The sequence below is a fragment of the Salmo trutta genome, chromosome 17, assembly GCF_901001165.1.
Source record: "Salmo trutta chromosome 17, fSalTru1.1, whole genome shotgun sequence".
In the NCBI taxonomy this organism is placed as follows: Eukaryota; Metazoa; Chordata; class Actinopteri; order Salmoniformes; family Salmonidae; genus Salmo; species Salmo trutta.
Genome location: NC_042973.1, coordinates 33,132,057 through 33,146,968, shown reverse-complemented (window position 1 = coordinate 33,146,968; position 14,912 = coordinate 33,132,057). Strand labels below are relative to the sequence as shown.

At 46.0% G+C, this 14,912-nt stretch overlaps 1 protein-coding gene across 3 annotated transcripts; it reads left to right on the top strand.

Moving 5' to 3' along the window:
* The first annotated feature begins 11 nt into the window (after positions 1-11).
* On the top strand, positions 12-13,765 carry LOC115152068 (serine/threonine-protein phosphatase 6 regulatory subunit 2). Of its 3 annotated transcripts, none has more exons than XM_029696564.1 (25): positions 12-652; positions 914-1,037; positions 1,416-1,551; positions 1,675-1,773; positions 2,191-2,377; positions 3,238-3,375; positions 3,451-3,516; positions 3,597-3,709; positions 3,794-3,907; positions 6,543-6,663; positions 6,848-7,039; positions 7,140-7,364; positions 7,457-7,521; positions 7,674-7,789; positions 7,894-7,979; positions 8,092-8,169; positions 8,273-8,370; positions 8,468-8,522; positions 8,659-8,783; positions 9,709-9,872; positions 10,075-10,432; positions 10,577-10,662; positions 10,776-10,998; positions 13,384-13,494; positions 13,569-13,765. In XM_029696564.1, exons 3-25 carry the CDS (start codon positions 1,424-1,426, stop codon positions 13,600-13,602), a joined length of 2,982 nt encoding a protein of 993 aa, XP_029552424.1. In that variant the 5' UTR covers positions 12-652; positions 914-1,037; positions 1,416-1,423; the 3' UTR covers positions 13,603-13,765. The 3 variants fall into 3 exon arrangements, with proteins under 3 accessions (XP_029552424.1, XP_029552425.1, XP_029552426.1); XM_029696565.1 differs by having other exon boundaries at positions 1,413-1,551; XM_029696566.1 differs by lacking the exons at positions 12-652; positions 914-1,037; positions 1,416-1,551 and having other exon boundaries at positions 2,098-2,377.
* The last annotated feature ends 1,147 nt before the right edge of the window (positions 13,766-14,912 follow it).

The following is a 14,912-nucleotide window of genomic DNA, read 5'->3' as shown; positions in this document are numbered from 1 at the left end:
TCAGCTGATGTGCTCCAGAGAGACAGCAGAGACGACGAGAGTCATGACGTACCGTTAGCTACAAACATACATATGTATCTGTATAAGATTATCTGTAGGCTAACAGTTACAGCTTCGGATAACATCTGCTTGTCAATTTTGGAAGTATCCTCCTGACTGTGTCACCCAGTTATCATTTTGACTAATCTCCTATTGTCAATAATCCGTTAGGGCGGGGGCATGCATATAGCAGTGTGAAAGCTATGGTTTAATGGTGCTACCCATCTTTTTGGGAATTGTAATATTCAGCACAGTGTCTACTCTTTACCACAATGATAAACCACAAGTGCCCGTAGCTACTTTTTAATTTTGCGCGTTCCCGTAACAGTGTCCGCCATTTTGATTAAAAAATATGACAGCATCCTTGTCTGTCTTGCTGCAATCTTGAGGGTAAAAGCGACAATTAATTTACTGGCGCTGGGATTGATTGTACTATACACGGGTGGAAGGGTCAGGCAGCCACCGGTGAGCTGTCAAAGAAACACTCGCCAGATTACTGACAGATTTGGTTGATGGGGCGTGCAGCTCCAATTGACTGGCTTGGAATATAAACAAACTGCTCAACTAGCTACTTTAGCAGACTGACACTGACGCCCTGGAGCTAAATGACAAGGTAGGTGCTTGTCGTAGCTGTGCCATGGCAAGATTATAGTAATCAGCCTGGCTAGCTATATACGCAGTCTAATTAGCTAGCTAGCTAACAACATCCTACTAGTTAATATGGTCAGACATATTTGACAGTCATTGGCAGCTAGCTAGCCACCTTGCTACGCAGCACAGCTTCCTAATCTTGGTGATTAGGAGAGTCAGAGCTGTGTGTATGTGCTGGAACCCACTGATTCTTTCTCCCTTTCTATCACTTTTCGGGTTGCAGACCGTTTGTCGGTGTGTGTGCGCCAATGGTGTGAGTGTGTATTCATCCATGCAGATGACCATTCCTTCCTGGGTCTTTGAGACAAATGACTGAAGAGATCTGACCAAGCACACACATTACTTAGGTAAAAACTCACACATTCTCACTTAAAGGTGCAATCTAACCTATATCTGTTTCACTATAGGTTTAATGTGCTTCCTCTGTAAACTGAGGGGGGGGGGGGGGGGGGGGTCTGGCTGTGTGTATTCATCCATGCAGATGACCATTCCTTCCTGGGTCTTTGAGACAAATGATTGAAAAGGTCTGACCAAGGACACACATTACTTAGGTACCCCCCCCCCCCCCCCCCCCCCCCATTCAAGACCCTCCTTGCATCCTTCTTGAGTAAGACCGTGGGAAACGAACCTCATCACACTCCAGACCGAGCAGGAAATGTAAAGTTGCAAAACCTTTGATACTCGGTTGGTGAGGATGACTTTCTATTCACTCTTTCTCCTAGCAGCTGCAGCCATGTTCTGGAAGTTTGACCTGCACATGTCATCCCAGCTAGAGGCCCTGCTGGAGAAGGATGATGTCACTCTCACTGAGCTCATGGAGGAGGAGGACGTACTGCAGGAGTGCAAGGCCCAGAACCGCAGGTTATCCTTCAGCATTAACATCTGCCATAGAAAGCACACTGTTTATTATCATTAGTTTGAGCATTTAGAATAGGAAATGGTGTCATGCTAATGAGTGTCTCTTTGCTCCTCTCTGGGCCCAAGGCTGCTTGTCTTCCTGTCCCAGGACACCAGCATGCAGGAGCTGCTGCACCTCATCACCACAGAGCCCCCTGCTGGCCTGGAAGAAACAAAACGTTTTAAGTGAGTAAACTAGGGATCATCAACTAGATACAGCTGCGGGCCGATTTGTTTCTCGAGCGGGTGGTTGGGGGGCCGGAACATAATTACAAATCATTTATAGACTGCAAGTTGACTGCAAGAAGCCCAAACAGAGATAATATTTGACAAAATATAATCATTTAAAACCTTGCTTACTTTCGTATATGAGCACATCTCTCTATTATGCGTGGGAGTACTTGAGAACTGATTTCCAAAATTAAATCACTTGGAGCTGATTTCCTGGTGTTTTTAGTCTTTTATGTCCAACAATTAAAATTCAGTTTTTATTTTTTTATTTTTGTTCAGACAACTTTGGGGGCCAAGAGGAGTAGAGACACACACACACACTGTCAGTCAGTCAGTCAGTGGGATACTTTGCTGAGTGGGTGTGTGTTCCAGGCACCCTAACATAGCGTGTGAGCTGCTGACGAGTGATGTGGGGGTGATAAATGATAAGCTGGGTGGAGAGAAGCCCCTGCTGGATACCCTGTACTCTTTCCTGGAGCAGCCCCCTCCCCTCAACCCCCTTCTTGCATCCTTCTTCAGCAAGACCATCGGAAACCTCATCACACGCAAGACCGAACAGGTACAGTAACACCAACTCTCTCACACAGTTGATCATTTTATTCTGGTTGTGTTGTAGTTTCATTGTGGCGGTGATTCATTTTCTGCAGAAGAAGGAAGGTTTCCTCTCTTTAGTGTAGAGCCCTATAAAATCTGTGTTGTGGAAAATGCGCACGGAATCCAGACATTAAAACAGAATTCAACAATATTCAACATTCATTGCACTTAGTAGGAAATCAACTAAATGTATTGATCTTATTAGAAAATGCATCAGTTATTCATATTTTCCTGCAACTTTCTGAAACAACCTGTGTGTGTGTGAGTGAGTGAGCGTGCGCCAGGACTTCCGTTAGCTGGCTTCTGGATGTAAAAAATAAATAGAATTGGTACCGTCCAATTGCCCGGGAGAAGAGAAAATCCTATTGCGAAATAATGCTCATTCATCATTGCTTAACATTTTTTATATCTATATAATACCAGTAAAAAGTTTGGACACACCTACTCATTCCAGGGTTTTTCTTTATTTGTATTATTTTCTACATTGTAGAATAATAGTGAAGACATAAACTATGAAATAACAAACATGGAATCATGTAGTAACCAAAAAAGTGTTAAACAAATCCAATTATATTTTATATTTGAGATTCTTCAAAGTAGCCACCCTTTGCCTTGATGACAGCTTTGCACACTCTTGAAACCTGGGAAAAACTAAACTGAATGAGGCAAAAATAAAACAGATTTTATAGGGCCCTACCTGGGTAGATAATATTGGTTGTAATCATTTTGTTGTATGATGTTGTTGTAGCCTATATTGTTGTATGATCGTTTATTTTGGTCTTTAGATGATCTGGTTGACAGGTGGTTGTGTTGTGGTCTCTGTAGGTGGTCTCCTTTCTGCGGGGAAAGGAGGGTTTCCTGGGTCTGGTCCTGAATCACATCAACACATCAGCCATGATGGACCTCCTGCTACGCCTCATCAGCTGTGTAGAGCCTGCTCCTCTCAGACAGGACACACTCAACGTACGACACACACCCACACATCCACACACCCTCAGTGTGTGGTAAAATGTGTAATAGTTTGTGTTCCCTCTGCAGTGGTTAAATGAAGAGCAGCTGGCCCAGAGGCTGATAGAGCTCATCCACCCTGGGAAAGACGAGGAGGTAAGACCGACACACACCCACCCTACTGATGACTAGAGAGTGCTGTCAGAGGGGTAACGCCAGCCGTGTGTGTGTTTCAGAAACAGTCAAATGCATCCCAGACTGTGTGTGACATCATCCGTCTGAGCAGAGACCAGGCCAATCAGCTCCAAGAGAACTCTGAGGCTGACCCTCTGCTTGCCGTTCTGGAGTCGTAAGTCTCTCACACACCCACACACACACACACACACACACACACACACACCTGTAATATCCTCTGCCCTGTGTGCTCCTGCAGGCAGGAGTGTGTGGGTCAGCTGCTGGACAACATGTTTGTGGGAGAGAGGACAGAGAGCTGTATCATCTGTGGAACTCAAATCCTTCTAACCTTACTGGAAATCAGGAGGACGGGGTGGGTGTTCTATTCTCGCATACTTCAAAAGTCTAGTGCTCGCCAGCTTGCAGTCCTAAGGGAAATGAGTTAGCATCTTCTACCTCTGTTTCTGGTTCATTCCTATGGGGGAAATGAATGGGGTTTTGGGATATATGCAGAAAGTAAGGTCTGAGTTAACCCAGGCTTAGGAGATTTTATATACGTGTTGTTCTATGAGATAATATCAGTCAGTTAACATGAGCTTTATGAATTATGAAGCCTTTAGGTGCTTGTTTTGATTACATAAATGCTTCAAAATTCACCAAAAAAAACGATCAGAATTCCGAAGATTGCCGAAGTCATGACGGAAAATGTTTTCTGGGGATGTGGTGTATTACACGGAACCCAAATCGGCTGCACGCATGCGCCATCGTGCATAAATGTATTTTGTCCCCCCACACCAAACGCGATCACGACACGCAAGTTAAAATATCAAAACAAACTCTGAACCAATTACATTAATTTGGGGACAGGTCGAAAAGCATTAAACATTAATGGGAATTTAGCTAGCTAGCTTGCACTTGCTAGCTAATTTGTCCTATTTAGCTAGCTAATTTGTCCTATTTAGCTAGCTTGCTGTTGCTGCCTAATTTGTCCTGGAATATAAACATTCAGTTGTTATTTTACCTGAAATGCACAAGGTCCTCTACTCCGACAATTAATCCACACATAAAACGGTCAACCACATCGTTTCTAGTCCTCTCCTAGGCTTTTTCTTCTCTTGACTTTATATTGCGATTGGCAACTTTCATAAATTAGGTGCATTACCGCCACTGACCTCGTTCGTCTTTCAGTCACCCATGTGGGTATAACCAATGAGGAGATGGGAGAGGCAGGACTTACAGCGCAATCTGTGTCACAAATAGAACTGACTTCTATTTTAGCCCTTGGTAACGCAGACGCTCGTTGGCACGCGCGAGCAGTGTGGGTGCAATAATTGAATAATATAGATTTCAAAATGTATTTTGCAACGCGAGGGGTGTAATCAGCCTGTTATGGAGGACCCTGCAAGCCAGCCTATTCCCTATAATGTAAACTCCAACAGAAATAACTTCAAATGTATAACTTAAAATTAAACCAAATCATTTGCACTCATGACTACTGGATTGAATGTAATTTTCTACCAATTTACAAGCAAATAATTAATGAATTGTTACCAATCAACTTGCAAGGTTGCTAGCCAACTAGCCTGCTAACTTTAGCCCTACTAGTTTGCTAATGTTTGCCCTACCAGCCTGCTAACGTTACATTAGCACTGCAATAGTCAGCCAGTTGTTATCAATACCTAGCATACAGCTACATTAAAGTAAATTTAAGTTTTGGAAATGCATAAAGCCATTTAACCAGTTTTCAAAGAATGTTAGCTGTATGCAGTTATCTTAGCCAGCAAGCTAGCCAGCCAGGTAATGTTAGCTATTTAGCCAACTAGCATAGCCAACCACAACTAACACAACTTAAACATAACCGCAGATTAAAAGCAAAGAGAGAGCAGAGACCTACAGATTGAAGTGTTGGGCCCATCCGATGGTAAAACTTAAGAGTGCAGGTTGAGTTGGCTACCAAAGCGAGGGGTAGGTGGGCGTTTCGCTGGGCCGAGGGAGAGTCAGGGAAATCCAATAGCTATATAGTGAGAGAAATATAAAATAGATAGATTCCAGAAGTCAGTCAACTAGTGTGATAGCACTAAGCCAAGGTGGGAAAAGTTCCAAAACTCTCATAGCCTACTTCACAGAGAACATGCTGAAAAGTTGACAGAACAATCAGGAGAACAGATTAAAGAACGGGTACTACACAATTAGAGCAAGCAGGTATGATTTTTCTATTTTGTTTTGAGCCCACGGCAAGAAGCCACCAGAGCCTGCCATGCTAATGGGTTCCCACTAGATAACAGCCACAAAGTTCGTAAAGAGCACGGGGATGCCGCAGGTGCCCCATTTGTACATCACACCTCCTTTTGATCAGTGGATTGTAGCTCACCACCGCCAACGCTTGGTCTGGAATGTAATTATGTGCTAGCATAGCTAGTGGCTAACGTTAGCCAGCTTGAGCTAGCTGCCGAGCTAGCATACGAACTAGGCAGCACAGAGTAGATTTTCCATGTGACGTTGAGAAATAGTGCATTGTGGGTTGTTTAGAAGATATCCGGAAATAATGTATTAAATATGTAATGACCCAAAAACAAAACATTTCTTGTACTTATAGGTAACCAGATCGTGACTATAACTAAGTTACTAAGTCTTTGACCACACCGTGTTGTTACATTGGTGAGAAAAAACTCATGCTTCCTACCCTTTAAGCCTGTGTTTACCACAGACCTTATTAATAGAGTTTATCCAAAACACCCATTAATTTCCCAATAGGCTTTGGCCAACGAGTCATGGCGGAGTTAGCGTCTGTTATTGCCTTCAAAAATAGTAAATTAATATTGCTCTCTATTAGATGGAATGTGGTCACAGACTCTTTTTGGTTTCAATGCACACACACATTTCCTCTTATAACAGGAAGTCATTTCTCAGTAGCTACTGCCCATGGATGGGGGTGTAAATGGAAAAGTTGTGACTGATCTAGATGCTTATCTAAAGATACCTATCTTACCTGTGTGTGTGTGTTACAGGGTGGAGGGTATGTTGGATGTGTGTGTTCAGGGGCATGAGAGGTGTGTCAACAGTAGCATCCTGCAGGCCATCCAACCCCACCTCACACACTACCACCAACTGCTGCTGGATCCGCCCAGGGTAAACTTGTACACGCACGCAAACACACACCTTCAACATACACACATCCTGTATTCTCTGACTTAGTCACCCATACAGTCTTGCACTGTTATGCCATGTATAGTTTCAGAGCTGTAATGTCAACTATTCAATACATCATACAACTCAATGGTGTGTGTGTGTGTGTGTGTGTGTGTGTGTGTAGGTGACCCCCATGCTTACCAGTCTAGGTGTGTTGGAGGTGCCACTGGGTAACTGTCGTCTCCATGTGGCCAAACTGATGGCCTCTCTGCTACAGACCACTAACACCAGTTATTACATCTGTTGTAACAACACCATTTATAACAACACCGTCACACTGGAGCTCTGCAGACTCAACACCATAAACATTCTACTGGTCAGTACACACACACACACACACACACACACATCATGTCCTGGTTTGTATACACTTTTACATCTTTTATCCATTAACCTGTTTTTGTTGTGTGTTGCAGGACCTGTTCTTTAAGTACACCTGGAACAACTTCCTGCACTTCCAAGTGGAGCTGTGTGTGGCAGCCATCCTCAGCCACTCTGCCCAGGAGCAGAGGCCCCTGGTTACCCAGGAAAATCCCAGGCTTCAGCAGGAGACCCAGGAGAAGCAGGCCTCGCCTGGCCCCACACTCCCACTGCCCTCTGTTCCTCCCGACATCTCCACACATAACCCACTGGTGACCCATGTACGTGTCTGTCTGTCTCTCTTTGTTTCTGCCTGCCTGTGTGTCTCAGTAACATTCTCTCTCTCTCTCTCTCTCTCTCTCTCCATCTGTAGTTGTTTCAGGACTGTCGTCTGGTTCAGAGGATATTGGAGGCCTGGGAGGAGAATGATAAGATGCAGTAAGATACTTAAAACTGTTAAACAGATAGCAATTCAGCTGTTTTTGAAACTGTTTTGTCATCTGTGATTGGTGTATCACTAGTATAGTGTGTTAACGTTCATAAATATAATTGTGTGTGTTACATATTGGCACGACCTTGTGTGTTCTCAGGGCGGAGGGGGGCATGAGGAGAGGCTACATGGGTCACCTGACTAGGATCGCCAATACTGTAGTCTGTAGCATGGAGAAAGGAACAGTACACAGCCAGATCAGCAGCCTTATTACAGGTAGGGCTGTGTGGGTTACTTAGGGTTACGGACATAACACGCCTATTGTAGAATAACTGTCTGTGTGTGAAGCTGTCTCTACTGTGACTGTCTGTGTGTTGCAGAGCTGCTTGTGGATTGCAAGGGGCGCTGGGAGACCTTTGTAGACCAGGCCCTGACAGAGATCAACAAGAAGAACACTGTAGACCTGGTACACATAACATACATACATACATACATACATACATACATACATACATACATACATACATACATACACATACACACACACACAAGTAAAACCCTGGCCTTGTGTGTTCCAGGTGTCTCACAACCTACGCTCCTCCAGTGAAGACGATGACAGACAGAGTCCCTTCCCCAAAGAGCTGTCACTGCAACAAGTACACACACACGCATGTATTTCCAGATAGTCATCTACTGCTCCTACTCTGTCATGGTAGTTACCATAATCCAGTTCTGTTTTCAATCTCTGCTGTCTTTCAGACATTCTCAGACTACCAGATCCAGCAGATCACTGCTAACTTTGTGGATCAGTTCAGCTTCAATGATGACGAGTTCTCAGAACACGGCGACAACATCAAGTAAGACACACAAACAAACAAACAAACACACAGCATCAAGTAAGTCCTCTAAGTGGTTCTGACTTGATTGTGATTGTGTGTATGTTGTGTGCGGCAGCGCCACCTTTGACCGGATCGCAGAGATTAACTTCAACGTGGACACAGAGGACACTGTGAGTGACAGAGTCCATAGCCTCTCTCCTAGGCGCTTCCGTTTGAAATTCACTGTGAGTCATTACGTAGACTGGTCTATGAGTACAGTTATGCAGGGATCTATACGCATACATTGTGGTGTGTGTGCATACGCAGGCTAAGACTGCAGCATTTGAGGCCTGCACTAAGGAGAAGATCCAGTCGTTTGATGACAACGAAGAGGAAGATATCTGGGAGGAGAGAGAGATCAACTATACTACACACACCAAGTCTAGGACCAGGTATACAAACACACACACGTTCACACACTTAGATTAACAATACGACACACCAGGACCAGAATACGACACACCAGGTCCAGGACCAGAATATGACACACCAGGTCCAGGACCAGAATATGACACACCAGGTCCAGGACCAGAATATGACACACCAGGTCCAGGACCAGAATATGACACACCAGGTCCAGGACCAGAATATGACACACCAGGTCCAGGACCAGAATATGACACACCAGGTCCAGGACCAGAATATGACACACCAGGTCCAGGACCAGAATATGACACACCAGGTCCAGGACCAGAATATGACACACCAGGTCCAGGACCAGAATATGACACACCAGGTCCAGGACCAGAATATGACACACCAGGTCCAGGACCAGAATATGACACACCAGGTCCAGGACCAGAATATGACACACCAGGTCCAGGACCAGAATACGACACACCAGGACCAGAATACGACACACCAGGTCCAGGACCAGAATACGACACACCAGGTCCTGGACCAGAATATGACACACCAGGTCCTGGACCAGAATATGACACACCAGGTCCAGGACCAGAATACGACACACCAGGTCCAGGACCAGAATACGACACACCAGGTCCAGGACCAGAATACGACACACCAGGTCCAGGACCAGAATACGACACTCCAGGTCCTGGACCAGAATACGACACACCAGGTCCAGGACCAGAATACGACACACCAGGTCCAGGACCAGAATACGACACACCAGGTCCAGGACCAGAATACGACACACCAGGTCCAGGACCAGAATACGACACACCAGGTCCAGGACCAGAATACGACACACCAGGTCCAGGACCAGAATACGACACACCAGGTCCAGGACCAGAATACGACACACCAGGTCCTGGACCAGGTACACATACAACGCTCTCTGTCTTGCTCTCTCAGGTTTGGGGGGTCACGGACGTCTGTTGGAGCGGCTCAGAGTGATGGGGTGAGCGATACTCCTGATAGCTCAACAGGTTCTGAAACGGAGGAGTGGGAGGTGCCTAGTGAGGTCACAGGTCAGACGGAACACAGCAAGAACATCAGCCAGACTGAGACTGCACAGAGTAAGGATGACTATTTGAACCCAGGTCTGCTTGTGTGTGGGTATTTAATGTGTTTTTGTTCGTGGGGGGTTTTTGTGGTTGTATGTGCTTATCATTTTCTTTGGTTGTGTGTTGCTGTGGTAGTCGATGCGTATGTTTCTGGTTCTGCTTGGTTTGTTTGTGTGTGTCTGGTCCTCAGCTCTGAGTTGTATTTATTCCTCAGGCCCTGGCTGGGCGGCTAGTTTCGGGGAGGTGAACTCGAAGTCACCCTCTCCTGGAGTGGGCGTGGATCCATGGGCTAACCCCACCCCCAAGTCTGGAGTGGGCGTAGACCCATGGGGTAGCCCTGCCCCCACACCTGGAGTAGGCATAGACCCATGGGGTAGCCCCGCCTCTAAATCAGGAGTGGGCGTAGACCCCTGGGGTAGCCCCACCCCCAAGTCCGAAGTGGGCGTAGACTCATGGGACAGCCCTGCCCCCAAGTCAGAAGTGGGCGTGGATGCATGGGGCAGCACCGCCCCCCAACCCATAACTGCAGAGAAGGGCTGGGCCAAGTTCACTGACTTTCAGCCCTTCTGCTGGTGAGTGTAGCCACATTTCAGTCTGTCTTTATGAACATTCTGCTGCTCATGTATAAGTTTATATTTGTGTGTGTGTGTGTGTGTGTGTGTGTGTGTGTGTGTGTGTGTGTGTGTGTGTGTGTGTGTGTGTGTGTGTGTATTCAGTTCAGAGACAGGTCCGAGGTGCACTTCTCCAGTAGACTCAGAGATCTGTGGGTCAGACAAAACAAAACCCAGCCAGGACAAGAACTGTAAGTCTGTGTGTTTTCTCCCTGCATTGCGTGTGTGTTCAATTTGCCAAGTGTGTGTGTGTGTGTGTGTGTGTGTGTGTGTGTGTGTGAATAAACGTGTGTTTTCTCTGCAGCTTGTGTGTGGAGTGTGTGTGTGGCGAGGAAGGCTCCCCTGGTAGCATCAGACAGCTCTTCATCAGGAGGCTCAGAAAGTGATGAAGAGGACAAAACTGAATCTGTTACTATGGAGACGGTATCCAAGGAAATGGTCACTACAGAGACCGTTGTCACAACAGCCGGACGGGAGACCATCAGACTTAGGATGGACGCCAAGAACGAGAGAGCTGTCTTCACCAGGTACACACACACACACATTCTCTTCTCAGTCGTGCAGTATATTCCTCTCCCTGCCTAACTGTCCAATGTCCCCACCACACCGCTCCTCTCACCTTCTCTCTTTTCCTCTCTCCTTCCTTCCCTCCCACTTTCCAAATCTGTCCTCCCTCCTCTCCTCCTCATCTTCTCCTAATTTCTTGTCTTGCCCTCTTCCACTCCTCTTCTCTCCACTCCCACATTCCCTTCCATCTTCTTTCCTCCACTTCTGAATTTCCTCTCCTCTCCAGAGTGTTTCATCCTGCAGTCAGAGGGTATGTAGTGTATGAGGTCTCTAGCCATTGAGTGTGTTGCCTGTGGAGTTGTATTGCCTTGGGAGTGTTAGTGTATAACACTTTGCAGAGCAAAACCCAATGGAAACATAGCCACAGACAACATCTGCTAACAAAAAAAAGACAGGTTTTTATTGTCGCATATACCAGATAGGTGCAGTGAAATGTATTGTTTTAAAGGGTTGGGCATAGTCGTACCGTGCCCCTGGAGCAAATTAGAGTTAAATGCCTTGCTTAAGGGAACATCAACAGATTTTTCACCTTGTTGGCTCAGGTATTCGAACCAGCGACCTTTCGGTTACTGGCCCAACGCTCAAATCTCTAGGCTACCTGCCACCCTATTAGCAGTGAATGGACTGCAGTTCTGCTGTTGATAACGTCAAACCAAGGCATTGAGCTTTGTGTTCAGCTGCATGCTAACTGTATGTTTTTGACCTCTGACCTTTGGCTGGGCATCCCTACATTCCTCTCTGACCCTATGACTATGCCTCTCTACTCTAGGACTGTGCTGAGTTCTGATGGGTCTACTAAAAAAATCCTTTTGGCAAATCCAAAAGCGCTCGAAAATCCTATATAGTGCACTACTTTTGGTCAGAACCACACAGGGCTGCCACATACAGTGCATTCGAAAAGTATTCAGGCCCCTTTACTTTCCACATTTTGTTACGTTACAGCCTTATTCTAAAATTGATGAAGAAATTGTTTATTTAATCCATCTACACACAATACCCCATAATGACAAGGCGAAAACAGGTTTTTAGAAATACCTTATTTACATTAATATTCAGACCCTTTGCTATGAGACTTGAAATTGAGCTCAGGTGCATCCTGTTTCCATTGATCATCCTTGAGATGTTTCTACAACTTCATTGGAGTCCACCTGTGGTAAATTCAATTGATTGGACATGATTTGGAAAGGCACACACCTGTCTATACAAGGTCCCACAGTTGACAGTGCATGTCAGAGTAAAAACCAAGCCATGAAGTCGAAGGAATTGTCTGTAGAGCTCTGAGACAGGATTGTGTCGAGGCACAGATCTGGGAAAGTGTACCAAAAAATGTCTGTAGCATTGAAGGTCCCCAAGTACACAGTGGCCTCCATCATTCCTAAATGGAAGAAGATTGGAACCAGCAAGACTCTTCCTAGAGCTGGCCACCCGGCCAAACTGAGCAATCGGGGGAGAAGGGCCTTGGTCAGGGAGGTGACCAAGATCCCGATGGTCACTCTGACAGAGCTCCGGAGTTCCTCTGTGGAGATGGGAGAAACTTCCAGAAGGACAACCATCTCTGCAGCACTCCACCAATCAGGCCTTTATGGTAGAGTGGCCAGACGGAAGCCACTCCTCAGTAAAAGGCACATGACAACCTGCTTGTGTTTGCTAAAAGGCACCGAAAGACTCTCAGACCATGAAAAACAAGATTATTTTTTTCAGCTGCAAAGACTGGGAGACTAGTCAGGATCAAGGCAAAGATGAACGGAGCAAAGTACAGAGAGATCCTTGATGAAAACCTGTTCCAGAGCTTTCAGGAACTCAGACTGGGGCGAAGGTTCACCTTCCAACAGGACAACGACCCTAAGCACACAGCCAAGACAACGCAGTAGTGGCTTCGGGACAAGTCTCTGAATGTCCTTGAGTGGCCCAGCCAAAGCTCGAACTTGAACCCGAGCGAACATCTCTGGAGAGACCTGAAAATTGCTTTGCAGCTACACTCCCCATCCAACCTGACAGAGCTTGAGAGGATCTGCAGAGAAGAATGGGAGAAACTCCCAAAATACAGGTGTGCCAAGCTTGTAGCGTCATACCCAAGATCTTTATAAATTTGCAAAAATGTTTTTTTTAAAAACTGTTTTTCCTCTGTCATTATGGGGTATTGTGTGTAGATTGAGGGGGGAAAACAATTGAATCAATTTTAGAATAAGGCTGTATCGTAACAAAATGTGGAAAAAGTAAAAGGGCCTGAATACTTTCAGAATGCACTGTAAGGATCTGGCCAATAATAGTGCCCTATAAAGGGAAGAGGGTGTGATTTGAGACACAGCCAATATGTTCTTAGTTATGTCTTTCTACTCTTACAGTGAGGCTGACATGAGAGAGAAAGAGAAGATGAAAGAGAGGGTGATGGGTGGAGGAGACCCTCTCAATGCCACCGCTGCTCCCCTCAGAATTCGGTCTGCCACCGTCATAAAGTAAGTGTGTCTCTGTGTCTGTGTCTTGTGTACCTGCTTCTTCACTGACACCACCCCCTCCACTCTCCCCACAGAGACACACCATCCTTGGCAAACGGACCGGCCTAGTACTACGGTACCACGACACACACATACACACTCCATTCCCTAGCAAACTCTTAACACACTTCCCAACAACACTCCATGCCATGCAACATCCTGTATCGTGAGCAGTGATGCCCTGTCATAGGTCTGTGTCTAGGACATCTACGGTGGCTGAGAGAGTCAAAAAGCAGAAGAGAAAAGCCATTCCCGGAAGCCAAACCACAGCTCCTAAACACAACAGTTTATAAACAGAGTCATGTGATGTTTGTCCCTGCCCTTCTGCTGTAGTCTCTCCTACACGCCTATCACCACACTGCGACGTGTGTGTGATCCAGCTTTATGTAATCTTGTTAGTTCTTTGGCTCAGCCGTTTTTTTTTTTACACTAAGTAGAGAAGACGCTCCATTCCCACTAGTCACATCATCAGCACAGAGTAAAGTCTGAGGCCTGGGGAGGAGGGGAATGAGTAGTCACTAGTTTTTATTTATTTGACTCAAATCATTTCAGCATAGAAAATCCAGCCTGATTATGAAAATGCCCCACTATCTTTCTTTCTCTCTGTGTGGACTATTCCGTCTGTTCTCCCTCTCTGTGTGGACTATTCCGTCTGTTCTCCCTCTCTGTGTGGACTATTCCGTCTGTTCTCCCGCTCTGTGTGGACTATTCCGTCTGTTCTTTCGCTCTGTGTGGACTATTCCGTCTGTTCTCCCTCTCTGTGTGGACTATTCCGTCTGTTCTTTCGCTCTGTGTGGACTATTCCGTCTGTTCTCTCTCTCTGTGTGGACTATTCCGTCTGTTCTCCCTCTCTGTGTGGACTATTCCGTCTGTTCTTTCTCTCTGTGTGGACTATTCCGTCTGTTCTCCCTCTCTGTGTGGACTATTCCGTCTGTTCTCCCTCTCTGTGTGGACTATTCCGTCTGTTCTCCCTCTCTGTGTGGACTATTCAGTCTGTTCTTTCTCTCTGTGTGGACTATTCCGTCTGTTCTCCCTCTCTGTGTGGACTATTCCGTCTGTTCTCTCTCTCTGTGTGGACTATTCCGTCTGTTCTCCCTCTCTGTGTGGACTATTCAGTCTGTTCTCCCTCTCTGTGTGGACTATTCCGTCTGTTCTCTCTCTCTGTGTGGACTATTCCGTCTGTTCTTTCGCTCTGTGTGGACTATTCCGTCTGTTCTTTCGCTCTGTGTGGACTATTCCGTCTGTTCTCCCTCTCTGTGTGGACTATTCCGTCTGTTCTCCCTCTGTGTGGACTATTCCGTCTGTTCTTTCTCTCTGTGTGGACTATTCCGTCTGTTCTCCCTCTCTGTGTGGACTATTCCGTCTGTTCTCCCTCTCTG